This window comes from Hyaena hyaena, unplaced genomic scaffold, assembly GCF_003009895.1.
Source record: "Hyaena hyaena isolate Hyena2069 unplaced genomic scaffold, ASM300989v1 scaffold_38, whole genome shotgun sequence".
Lineage (NCBI taxonomy): Eukaryota > Metazoa > Chordata > Mammalia > Carnivora > Hyaenidae > Hyaena > Hyaena hyaena.
The window spans coordinates 575723-588952 of NW_024080670.1; the positions used below are offsets into that span (position 1 = coordinate 575723).

A 13230-nucleotide genomic window follows, 5' to 3' on the forward strand; every position below is an offset into this window, starting at 1 on the left:
TTGCAAAAGGCAAACAAATCGCAGTCGCTAACCCTCGCTGCCGCCGCCGCCACGCGGCCGCACGTGAGGCCTGGGAAGGGCCGTGACGATGCCTCCGTTCCAGCGGCTTCCACGGCGGAGGGCGCCCACGGCCTCCCCCAGGAAAACCACAGCGTCCCCGGCGGGGTCACCCCCACCCCGTGTCTGGCCTGTGTCCCCATCAGCGCTGGCCCTGCTCTTGAGTTTTGGGCCCGCCTCTCAGCGCAGAGAGCTGTTCTCTGTCGCGTTTATTTCCACTCACTTTGGCCACTGCGGTTCTCACGGCCAACGGAGGTCCTGCCCGATCCGGCCTCCCTCCCTGCCCAGCCTCCCTTCAGTACTCGCCTCCCCGATGCCTCACCGCAGCCTCCGAAGTTGCAAGTGCCTCCTTGCCACGGGGGCGCAAAACTGTCGCCCAGAACAGCCGGTGTACCGGCTGAGCACTGAAACACGGGACACACACACGCACCAGCGGCCCCCAGTTCCTCTTAGCTGACCGACTCCACCCCTCAGAAGGTCGGGCTCAACTGTCCCGTCGTCAGTGGAACTTCCCGGGCCCCCTGGCTGACACCTGTTAGCACCCTGGCCTCCCGTGCAGTAGGAGGTAAGGGGCGGCTGCCTCACTGTCTGTCTTCGGCAGGGGCCTGGCCAGCTGCCATCCACCTGTCCTGTCCACCGACGTGCCCCCAAGGCCGGACTGGCACCTAACGGCCCCTCCATAAACATTTTGCAGATGGTCGAATGAGCAAATGGAAGGTAGGCGGAGGGTAGTTGTCAGGAAAGCCACTCGGGTGTGTGGGACCTGAGGACCAGGTTCCCCAAGGCTTCAGAGTCACCAAGAGCACGCAGGAGACCGTGGCTTGGTGGCTATGGTCCTGGGGCCCAGTGTGCCTGGTCCGGGGGAAGTGTGCAATGCTGAGATAATGAAGGAATGCGCGAACAAATGACATGTAACCTGGCAAGGACCTGTCGACGCTTGGATCTGGTCATCGGTGCATTCCCGCCCCCCCACCATGGGCCCCTCCAACATGCCATCCTTCTTCCTAGAATGCTAGCTCTCCCCCAGAGCTGATTTACCCTGAAGCTAAGGAAGCTTCCTTGCACGTGGCCCCTTCCAAGGCCTTGGACTTAATTTCCAACGTTATTTATCTGTTTTTTTTTTAATGTTTATGTATTTGTTTTTGAGAGAGAGAGGCAATCCCAAGAAGGCGTCACTGCTGACAGCACAGAGCCCGACGTGGGGCTCGAACTCACGAACTACGAGATCATGACCTGAGCCAAAGTTGGACACTTAACCGACTGAGCCACCCAGGCGCCCCTATCTGTTTATTTTTATTTTTATTTTGAGAGAGAGAGTGTGTGTGCGCGCGCGCACATGAGTGGGGGAGGGGCAGAGAGAGAGGGAGACAGAGAACCCCAAGCAGGCTCCCTACTGTCAGCACAGAGCTCGAAGTGGGGCTCCAACTCTTGAGCCATGAGATCATGACCGGAGCCAAAGACAGATGCTTAACTGACTGAGCCCCCCAGGCACCCCTTATCTGCCTCTTAAAGAGGGATCCCAAAACCGCTTAGGCTGTAGGCCATACAAACCTTGGATCCACCTCTGAGCCCCCGCCCCCACTCCAGCTCCCAATCCTTGTGTTAGGATTTGGCTCAAGCCATGTGGCCTTCAAGACACTCCCCCCAGCCAGGTGCTGCCCTCAGCCCTGAACAAGGGTCGCGTCCAGATGGCTGTCACTTGCTCCCGTCCCTCTCCGCTGTTGGTTTTTTATGGCTGTTTCCGCTCACTAGATTAGAAGCTCTCTGAGGGCAAAGCCCATATCCAAGTCAGTTCGCCCCCGTGTCCCGGGTGCCCGGCTCTGGGCCTGGGGCGCCGCAGGTCCTCAAAAGTGTCTCTGAATTCGAGCAGCGTGTGAATGATGCATGTCCTGCTTCCGCCCTGACAGTGTTCACAGGATCGAACAGCTGTTCGTTCTTAACGAAGACACTTTGTCCATTTCAGACTCTCCCGTCCCCTCCCATCGCCCGCTGGCATCCGACCTGTGTCGCGGCCCCTGGCCAGGTGCGTGAGCTCTGACGGCTGCCCTGGCGCTCCCACACGGCTCCTGCCTTCCATTGAAATACGGCCCGTCTGGCCCCCCCACCTCTCCTTTGCCTTTAGTGACTCTTCCTATCGGCTGTAGCGTGTAGCGTGTAGCTCTCCCCTGAGCCGGACCAACTTCTTGGAAACGAATCCTTAAACCGCTTGTGTTTCCACCAGTGCCTTGCACACTTGCAGGGACTTACTAACTTTTTGCTCAGTGACTGATGGGCCTGTTAACAGTCTCAGATGCATACTAGAAAATAAACAAACGAGCAAACAAACAAATAAGCAAGCCAACGGCTCTGTTTTGAAAGGCCTGCTGGGGGGCAGACGGGCGATATGAAGGGAGTGGTACATCTGGGGACGTTAAGGCGGCACTTTAATGTGGCAACACAGACAAACTGCTGCCCAGTAACATTGCCCGAGGAAGCTGCCAGCCAATTTTCTAATCCCCTCCACTGAAACACTATAGCCTAAAGATTCCCTTTCTCAGGGCGCCTAGTGGGCTCAGTCGGTCAGGTTCGCAACTCTTGAGCTTCAGGTTGTGAGTTCGAGCCCCACATTGGGTGTAGAGATTACTTAACAATAAAATCTTAAAAAAAAAAAAAGGGGGGGGTTACCTAAGTGACTCAGTTGGTTAAATGTCTGACTTCAGCTCAGGTCATGATCTCATGGTTCGTGGGTTCAAGCCCCATGTCCGGCTCTGTGCTGACAGCTCAGAGCCTGGAGCCTGTCTTGGGATTCTGTATCTCCCTCTCTCTCTGACCCTCCTCTGCCCACACTCCGTCTCTACCTCTCGAAAATAAGCATTAAAATTTTTTTTTAATAAATAAATAATCAAAAAAAAAAAGATCGCCTCTCTCAACATCTCGTTGGGGCCCCACTGCTGGTGGTGGCGGTGGGGGAATGCTGTGACACCCCAGCTCACTAGGCCTGTTCCTCTGGTACCGGGATGCAGCTTAGACATAACGATCGGCCATCTAGCCAAGCCGTAGCCTCTCCCTAACACTGGACCCTGGAACGAAAGCCTTTCTCGATCTCTACTTTCATCCCCCTGGACAAACACAAAAGATTTGGATCCACATGAAGAAATTTCTCTTGTATGCTTGTGGGCTCACTGGTCTCCCAAATACGTATTGTTTGGTTCATACAAAAGATCAAAAATCTTTCTTTGGGGCTCATGACGTGTTTTCCACAATGCTTTTGGCCGGCCTCGCTCCACCCCACCCTGTATGCTACGCGTGTTGACCTTTCTGCTCATTGACCAGCGTTGAGTCCATTTCTTGACTGACCACTGAAGTGCCTGTGAACTATTGGGTGGGAAAATACAGCTGATTTCTTTATAAAGCACATTTATATGCTTCCCTAGAATGCTGAACTCAGGACCACGATGAGAGCACAAGTGCTATGCTGGGGCTCCGGCCACCGCGAGCTTAATTTCTGGCGTACGAGATCAATTCCGTTTAAAATCCTACATGACTTCTGGGGTGCCCAGGTGGCTCAGTCGGTTAAGCGTCCGACTATTGATTTCAGCTCAGGTCATGATCTCACATGGTTTGTGGATCGAGCCCCAAGTTGGGCTCTGTGCTGAGAACGCGGAGCCTGCTTGGTATTCTCTCTCCCTCTCTTTCTCTGTCCCTCCCCTGCTCATGCTCACTCTTTGTCTCAAAATAAATAAATAAATATTTTTTTTAAAATCCCACCATGAGTTCATGCTGAGAAAAACCAAACCGGGGGCACCTGGGTGGCTCAGTTTGTGAAGCATCAGACTTCAGCTCAGATTATGATATCGTAGCTCGTGAGTTCAAGCCCCGCATCAGGCTCTATGCTGACCGTTCATAACCTGTTCCAGATTCTGTCTCCCTCGCTCTCTGCCCCTCCCCAACTTACACTCTCTCTCAAAAATAAACAAACAATAAAAAAATTTAAAAAAAGAAAAACCGAACTAAACCCTTGGAAGGTGATGTAGCAGGGAAACAAAGCTTGCCTGGCAATCCACGATGACTCCTAGGCGGGCCCCCACGCTAATTAATTTATCTCATGAACTACTGAGCTACACTGTATGGAGTCTCTGGAAATGCTTTTTATTGTTTTAAACTACAACGTGGGTGAGGCTGGAGACAGACAAGCCCCAGACAAAAGCCAGCAAACTTTTGGAAACTGTCACTAAGAGAAAGGACATCGATTCAAAGCGAGGAGGACCTGAAATTGCCATAAAATGTGGTGGGAGGGGAAACAAAGGCAAAGAATGGAGAGAGGAGCAATTACAACGGAACACTCTCGTTTCTTTGCATTCTGGTCACGTGTCACGAGCCCCTGACCATGGGCCCCCAGCCCAGCTGTGATAACCAAGAATGTGCCCAGACATGACGAGCTGCTCCTTGGGGAGCCAAAGCACCTCCTTCAGTTGCGAAGCACTGGTCTGATTCTAGAATGTCATCATGCCTTCCGTAAGACAGTGTCTCATTTAAATCAGCCTACTTGTCAAGTAGGTAGGAGCATCCATATTCTACAGATGAGGAAACTGAGGCTCAGAAACTAAGTCACTCGCCCAAGGACCTTCCCTAGAAACCGAACTGTTTCCCACCCATCAGCCCCAGGGCACGCAGCTGCAAGAAACTTGAGATGAGGTGGGGGAGGGCATTTTTCTTTTATTGAAGTATAGTTGACATACAGTATTAATTTTTTTAAATGATTATTTATTTTTGAGACAGAGAGACACACAGCGTGAGCAGGGGAGGGTCAGAGAGAAAGGGAGACACAGAATCCGAAGCAGGCTCCGGGCTCTGAGCTGTCAGCACAGAGCCCGACGTGGGGCTCAAACCCATGAACCGTGAGATCATGACCTGAGCCGAAGTTGGACGCTTAACCGACTGAGCCACCCAGGCGCCCCTGACATACAATATTATATTGGTTTCAGGCATACAACACAGTAATTTGACAGTTATGCACAGTACCAAATTCTCACCACAGCAGGTTGTGAGAATTCTCTACCCTCTGCGGGTTCCACTGGTTTTCCACAAGAGCGCTAAGCAAGAACAGAACAGCCCGTGGGTGTATTTGTCTCTCATTACGAATTTATTTTACGACTTCAGATTTACAACACGTTCTTAAGGGCGACTGATGAGAACAGGAAGGTTATTTGGAGGAGCATCAATATTTGGAATCAGAATAATGGAAAAGTAATGAAAGGGCGCATGCTCTGGGCCCCGGCACACCTATGTGATCTCACTGAATTCTCACGACTCCGCCAGGGCCAAGTGCCAACTACTATTACCCATTTTACAGACAGGAGACTGAAGCTCAAAGGCAAGGATGCTCACAGGTACTACAGTGAGAAAGTGGCTGAGACACAACTCCCTCCTCGGATCTCTCTGGATCCAAAGCCTTCAGTCTGCTCCGCTCTTCAGGCTTCCTGTCCAGGCGGTGGCTACAGTTTTACGGCTACCTGCCTATTACTACATCTGTGCGTCATCTGTGCGTGCGTGTGGTTGTATGAAAACAATAGCTGTAGCCTGGAATTGTTGCAACAGTCCTCACGGATTCAGGAGCTTGAAAGGAGAGTCAAGGAGCAATTTCATCAAGAGTTGAATTGTTCCCAATGACAACAAATGCTCTCATTTTTTTTTTTGTTTTTTGCTTTTTACAAATACAAAGTCGGACAAGAAACACACACCATTTACAACATACGCTAAAATCAACCAAACTGCAGGGTGATTATGACTCTGTTGTGCATTTGCTGGGTTTTGCCCGACCAGCTCTGAAGCGGGAGCAGTGGCCCAGCTGATGGGTCTGAGGTTGAGCGGAGCCCGGCTCCCAGGGGCCGCGGTAGAGTGCTGTGTATACCGTCCTACACAAACGGATTTGCCCAGCTGGCGAGTCCAGAAGGATCTGTGCTTGGTTATGATCCTACCTGTCTGTGACACATCAACCATGGTTCCAGAGCAAGCACAGAACTGATACCCCCCAAACTCGTCAATTCAGTAGCTAGTAAGTGGCCTCCAGTGTCAGCATTTCATATAGAACACATTTCCCTGAGTTTCTTCAATTTTTAATTACTTTTTAAGCAGTTAAAGATGTATTTCTTTTTTGTAAGTTTATTCATTTATGATTTTTGAGAGAGAGAGAGAGTGCACAAGTGGGAGGGGCAGAGAGAGAGGGAGACACAGAATCCGAAGCAGGCTCCAGGCTCTGAGCTGTCAGCACAGAGCCCGACGTGGGGCTTGAACCCACAAACCGTGAGATTGTGACCTGAGCCGAAGTCAGACACCCAACCGACTGAGCCACCCAGCTGCCCCAAAGGTACATTTTCTTAAGAAGAGTGTGACCCAGACCTTTTATGGGGACTTCCACCCTTTGGGAGGCCACTGAACAGCTTGAAAACCATTGTAACAGAAAACAGGGATTTGAAATTGTGTCCACCAGCTGTAAATCAAGAACACGTTGTCTTTCAGACAAAAGAGCAGCAGCCTTAATTACACAATGAACACTTCAGCCTGGAAGATTCTGGAAGGTACCAGAAGCAACTGCTGACTTGTTCACCCTGGACTCAGAATTCTTCCTGGGGGAATGGCCTTCCCACTGCGCCATGGTGTTCTGAGGTCCACGTAACCAGAAGGTAGCTGAGTCCAAACTGGAGGAATCCCAATTCCGAGGATCTATCTGCATTAATGTGTCAGAACCAAAGCTCTCCTTTCCCAGGGGGACAGAGGAAGGTGGGTTCCTCCATCCGGGCAGCTGGCCCAGGCAGTGGAAAAGCCTAAGAAGGAGGGACTTGGCTTTCTGAAAAGGCCACGGGTTTGAGCAGAGAGACTGGTTCACTACTTCAGCTCCTGTTCACCAGTGTGAGTAGGCCCTGGGAAGGAGGAAGCTTTAAAAAGAAGAAAGAAGTATAAAGGACCAAGAGAGAGAGAAACCAATAGCTTACCCTAGAGAAATGAACACTACCTACTGGCCAGCTGAGAGGGGCCATTAGGATGGGCAGCTCGTTTTTCATACTCCCTCCCACACACACAATGTTTAATTTTCCTCTTACATCCTAATTGAATGTAAAAGGATTTGAGCGATCAGAGGTATATTCTCTTCAACCGATAAAGCCGAATGCAACATTCAGGTTTTACTCAAAAGTTATAAAAATACTGACCCACCCTGGGATAGTTGTACACAGGTGTGTTTGTCTGCCTGCCTTCTCTACACTTGTCTCTATGCATTTATGCTCGCCAGCATCAATATTTATTAGAGATGTTAAGCCATTAGTGGGCATGGTGAGGTTGCCTAATTTTGTAGAGCATCCAATTTGAACACACTGGCTCTAAATGAATGCTTCCTCATGATGGTAATGATGATGATGCCGGCAGCACTGCCTGGCTTCCTAAACCAGAACTCTACCTGGGGTGGAAACCTTTGAACACTTAGGATCTGAAGAAGGTGAAATCATTTGGCCCCAGAGGGCTGAATTTCTCCTAGTCTGCCCCTGATCAGAATCTGAGCTTCACTTGAAACTTACACTTCACTTGAAACTTACAAGGAGCGATGCCATGACTTTGTTTATCCTATGAGGCAAGTGAGTGCCTGTGTGTGTGTGCGCGCGCGCCCAGCAATGTCCTGAGAGCTTGCTTTCAGGCAGGTGCTGTGGTAAGCAATATATACATACACCTCCATCTCCGTAGCTAAATAGTTAACTCTTCTTGGGGCTAGTGGGCAAGGCAAGGGCAGAGTTCTGAACTTCTTTCTATGCCCCCTCAAGGCAGCTTAGGATGGTGCTGGTCATGTAGTAAACATTCAATAAACACTTCCTGGCTGGCAATAAATCCCGAGAAATTGGCCGAGCTCACATGGGAAGGAATGTTGAGGAAAATGACATTAGAATCAGGTTCGTTGGTAAACATTTGTTGACTGCCTGGTGTAGAGATGTAACCAATCTGGGTTGCTGTCAATTAATTCTATAATGTGGCCAAAAGGGCACGGGGCTGGAAGTCCAGAGATATGAATCTCACCCCACTTCTGTGACCAGGTCAGAGGGCACCTTGGATGAGTCTCTTTCTCTCTCTGGGCCTTAACATCCTCAAACCAAAAAAAAAAAAAAAAAATTGGACTAGATTTCTGTAAGCCTCCCTCCAGCCCCAAATGATGTGATTTTATGACTCTATTTTACAAATGCATGCACTTCTTATTTGTGACATAAACCCCCCAGAAAAACAAAGTCAGTAATAAATTATGAAAAAATCGGATGCCATGATCATTTGCACTTTCTAAGGGTGCTCGACTCAATAAATTCCACCCCTGTACATTGCCTGCCTCTCCAGGGCGACAGAAGATTCAAGGCTGTCAGTGGAGCAAACCCAGCAGTCTCTCCCTATAATTGTATTGACAGGATATCAGCTGAGTTCCAATGGCAGCCAGGGTGCACCCTGACAGATTCTGTGAAGGAGCCTTGAAGGCTATTGTAGCAGGATTCTATGTTGAGTCACAGAATTCTGGGGGAAATGGGAATCAAGCAGAAAGAAGCTTGGTTCTTTCTCTATTTAATTTTATTCTTGCTGGAGAGTCACATTTGAAGGAAAACTGGCTAGCTGAGCGTCACTTTATACAATAGAGCAGAAGCCCTCTCTAATGGAAAATATTTACCTCTTTTTGTGGCCATGGAAAACACCCAGCTTATTCAATCAGTCCCACTAATAACCAGTGGGCTTGATTTTAAATGAGGCAAGTAGTTGTTGAGCATTTGTGGGTAAAATACCTGCTTGGATGTCTGCGTTTTTTCACTTTTCACTTGGTTACTGTGGCATCTTGCAGACATGTTCTTGAATAACTGATGCGCATACGTCCTGGTAAATTCCACGGGTGTGAAAAAGCAGTGTTGGGTTTGTTAGGCAGTGTGTCTGCATTTTAAATTAAACAAATCCTGAACCCATTCACTGGAGGAAACAATTTGGGCAACAATCCCCCCCCAATATGGTGGAATGAACGACTATTTGTATGGTGGTATATTTTTCAATAGAGATGCAACCTTCAGGTTCTGACTTAGACGAGACCCAAATATACTTCCATTGCACTCATCCTCCTAAAAACACTCTTGGGAGAGGGCGTTCCCACCTCTGTCACACATAAGAAGGCGCCCTCTCACGCGGGGGCCTGGACACGTGAGTCTGTGACTCCAGCATGCCACAGAGAAGAAATCCACAAGTTGAGCCCCAACATGGCAATATATTTAAAAAAAATAGCTTTTCGCCTCCACCACCTTGAATATTTTCAGCTTCCTTAGCTTTAAAGCCAAAATCCCAAAGTGTTTTCATCATTTAGATTCCATTTAGAGGCGCCTGGGTGGCTCAGTTGGTCAAGTGTCTGACTTCGGCTCAGGTCATGATCATGTGGTTCCAGAGTTCGAGCCCCGCGTCGGGCTCTGTGCTGACAGCTCAGAGCCTGGAGCCTGTTTCAGATTCTGTGTCTCCCTCTCTCTCTGCCCCTCCCATACTCCTACTCTCTGTCTCTCTCAAAAATAAATAAATCTTTAAAATAAATAAGTAAATTTTGTTTAAATATAAGAAGCTGTTTGGAGTGGTAAAATAACGCTGGGCTGGGAGCCAGGGGACATAGCTTCTAAGCCAGGCTGTGCCAGACCCTTGGGCAAAGAGCTCATACACATGGCCCCAGTGTGCCCATTTGTAAGAAGGGCCCCGGAAAAGGTAACGGTCAAGGTTCCTCATTGCCCTCAAAGTCTCTGCGACTTTTACTCAGGTTTTGGTCGAAAATCTTGGAGCAGTGGTAAATATTGAAATGTTGACCTAATCTTAACTGATACAGAAAGTAGCTTGTAGCCCATGGAGAACAGGAGGGAGGAAAGTAAGAAGGAAAGGCTAGCTGTCCCCGACCCCAGAAGAGCCGGGCACGATCACGGGAGGGTGCCTGGAAGTGACTCCCTGCTGCTGAGGCTCAGTTGCACGGGCCGGGCCAGGCCAGTCCTGCCCTTCCTCTCCTGCCGTGAAGACAGAACACCCGGCCCTGGGTCAGTCATCTCCTGCACATTTTCCAACCCTGAGGTTCAGGTTCAGGAAGGAATCAGCGATTGGATTCATTCTGGAAGCTGTTCAGCTAGTGCCATCCAGAGGCCAAAATATTGTCCTTCTTGATATACAGGGTGAGTAGAAGGAAAAGAAGGAGGGCAGATTTTTACCCATCTTTGAATATTATATTTATGGTATACATACGTATGATATGCATACATGCATGTGTGTATATGTGCATACATATACACATAAATGTACATGTAATACATGTGATTATATACATACGCATATACCTATAGGTATGTATGTACATATATGTGCGTATGTGCATTTACAGTTGGCCTTTGGACAAGGCAGAGGGTTAGGGGTGCTGACTCCTGAACAGTTGAAGCTCAACTATAGCTTTTCTTAAAGTAAGCTCCACACCCAACGTGGGGCTTGAAAGCATGACCCCGAGATCAAGAGTGGCATGCTCTACCAACTGGGCCAGCCACATGGGACCACTACAATGTCTGCCTCCCCCAAAACCTAATGACTAACAGCCTACTGTTGGACAGGAGCTTTATAGCCCTCCGTCGATCAACACATATTCTTCTCCATGTTATATATATGATACACTGTATTCTTACAATAAAGTAAGCTAGAGAAAGGAGAAAAAGAAAAAACCCATTTACAGATCTGCACTGTATTTATTTTTTAAAGTCTGCATATAACTGGGCCAGCATGAGATCAAATTTGCATCATTCAAAGGTCAGCTGTATATAGCTCGGGGTGGGCATCACACACTACTACTTCAACGTGGAGAACACTAATAACTCCAAAATGCCGTTTATTTTATATGTAAGTAGAATGGGGTTGGCCCACCACTACCTGCCTGGGTGAAAGCAGTGATCTAACACCAAAGCAGCTGATCAGAGCCGGAGGACTCGATTCCCCCCTTGATCCCAGAATGGTGAGCCCCGTGTGTCCACTGAGAGTGGCTTGTCTCACCTAGAAGTAAGTTAAGGACCTTGTTCCACTTTGGGGGTGCTAAGAAAGGGAGCACATTAAATGGAAAGGTGCCAGTGTGATAAACAAGCTTTCTACCCCCCCACCCCGAGGGTGGGGGGTGGCCCAGGGGCATAGTCTGGGGAACACAAGAGAGGGGTCAGTGTTTTCATAGGAGGCAATGAACTCAGCTAATTGTAGCACTGCCGGCGTTAGGACTGCCCAGGTTCCCTGCACCAAAAAGCAGAAAACAACAGCAGAAACCTCCGCGCTCTAATGAGCTCCTGGCGTTCAGATACATTGTTACTGAATCCATGGTTACACCTGCGCCCGACGCTTCCGGCACCCGGCAACTAGGTGCATTTTTGAAAGCACACTGCCCCCCAGTGGCGCGAGATAAACTTGCTCCCTGACCAGCTCCCGGCCGTGCCGAACCTCAACTTGACTTCTGTGGCCCTGAGAAGGCGTGGGGAAGCCCCCCAGCGCTGGGTGAGCACCGTCCCCAACTCCGAAGGGAGGGAGCGTGCGATAAAAGGGGAGGCGACCTAGTTAGACACCGAGTCCCCCAGGGCAGATTTTCGCGCTCTTTTCCCCTCCGGTTGTAATTCTGGGTGCGAGTATGACTGGGTGAAGAGTAACTTGTCGAGTGATCCTTGCAGGACGTACACAGCACGCTCGCCGCACAGGAGCAGCGCAGGCGTGCAGCCTGGCAGGTGGCGAGTAAGGACACAGTCTGGGGGCGTGTTCCCTGTGGGTCGCCCTGGGGGCTCACCGGCAGGCCCCCGGGTGAACAGCAGGAGCCAACATTGTGGGCTCGCTGGGGGTCAGGGGCTGTGCCGGGGGTCCCGCTCCCCTACTGAACCTTCCCAATCGCTCCCTTAAATGAGCGCTATTATCATCCCACTTTGAGGATGAGGAAACTGAGGCGCAGAGAGCCGACGCGACCTGCCCGGGACCGCACAGGGGTCCAGGCGTCGGAGCAGAGCGACGGCTCCCATCCCTGCGCTGGGGCTCCAGCCGCGGGGCCAGGGCTGGGCGGCGGGGACGCGGGCAGCGTGCGCGCCCGGGAGGGCGAGCGCGGACGGGGGGCGGCGGCGGCGGCTCACCTTGACGATGAGCGGGTTCTGAAACATGGAGTCCCGCACGACCCCCAGCCTCGCGTTCTCCATGCCCGGCCGGATGTCGGCCACGGTCAGGGGCCGCCGCGGGGGCGGGCAGATCTGGCTGACCGTGCGGCGCACCGGCGGCTTCTTCTTCCGTCGCGCGGGGTCCTGGCGGGCGCTCTGGGCCTCTGGCATCCTGAGGTCGCGGGGCGCCGACCCGCCTGCTGGGTCCTGCGCGCTTCCCTGAGGGCGGGCGGGCGCGGACTTCCGAGGGGCCGGACGCTAGCCCCGGCCGCACCACCCCGCCCCGGGGTGGCTCCCGGACGCCCGGTCCTCTCTGGAGAGGGACGCACCAAGCTCGCGCCGGCCGCCCCTCGCAAGGGGCGCTACAGGCCTCCATACGCCCATCTGGACCCTCAGAGAGACTTTTGGGCACTGCACTGCGGATTGCGCAAGGAGAGAAGATCGAGACCACCCCTTGGAGCAGAATGGAACGGCCTCTCTCCATGGCGACCGGACGCCAACGCCCCCGAACTGCCCGGCTTGGTTTTCTTTCAGGAAACTATTGGTGGCCACCAAAGTGGACCCGCTTAGAGTTTTCTTAAATAAAAAGGAGACTAACTCAAGAATCGCCACTACGTTGTGTTCAAAGGGCGGTGAACTTGACTTCCAAGGTGAAGATACCTCCCTCCACCCTCCCCAGTCCATTCATAGCTGGTTCCCATTCTCCTCCCTTTTACACACACGCACGCACACACACACACACACACACACACACACACACACACAGGCATAGAGCGCTAAATTTTTCGCGATGAAATAGAGATCTGCATTCCAGGCGTGATGTTACTGCTAATCCAGTTGGATGATATTGAATGAATCACCCCCTTGGGTCCTGTTTTTTCTCCTGTGAAATGGGTGGGAGAGGAAAGTCTAGAGTTCAATGAGATCAGTCGTGTCCAGCTTTGTGCATCAGAATGGAGGGAAGCTGAGAAATACAGATTCACTGAATCAGAGTGCCTGGAAATGGGAT

General features: G+C 50.9%; 1 protein-coding gene across 1 annotated transcript in view; it reads right to left on the reverse strand.

Annotated features, from left to right (window-relative positions):
* Positions 1-12421, reverse strand: part of CFAP77 (cilia and flagella associated protein 77) — a 132588-nt gene extending 120167 nt beyond the window's left edge. The window contains exon 1 of the mRNA XM_039229654.1: positions 12201-12421. Within this exon, the coding sequence (XP_039085585.1) occupies positions 12201-12392 (192 nt within the window). The 5' untranslated portion in view covers positions 12393-12421. The remainder of the gene's footprint in view (positions 1-12200) is intronic.
* Positions 12422-13230: the final 809 nt, after the last annotated feature.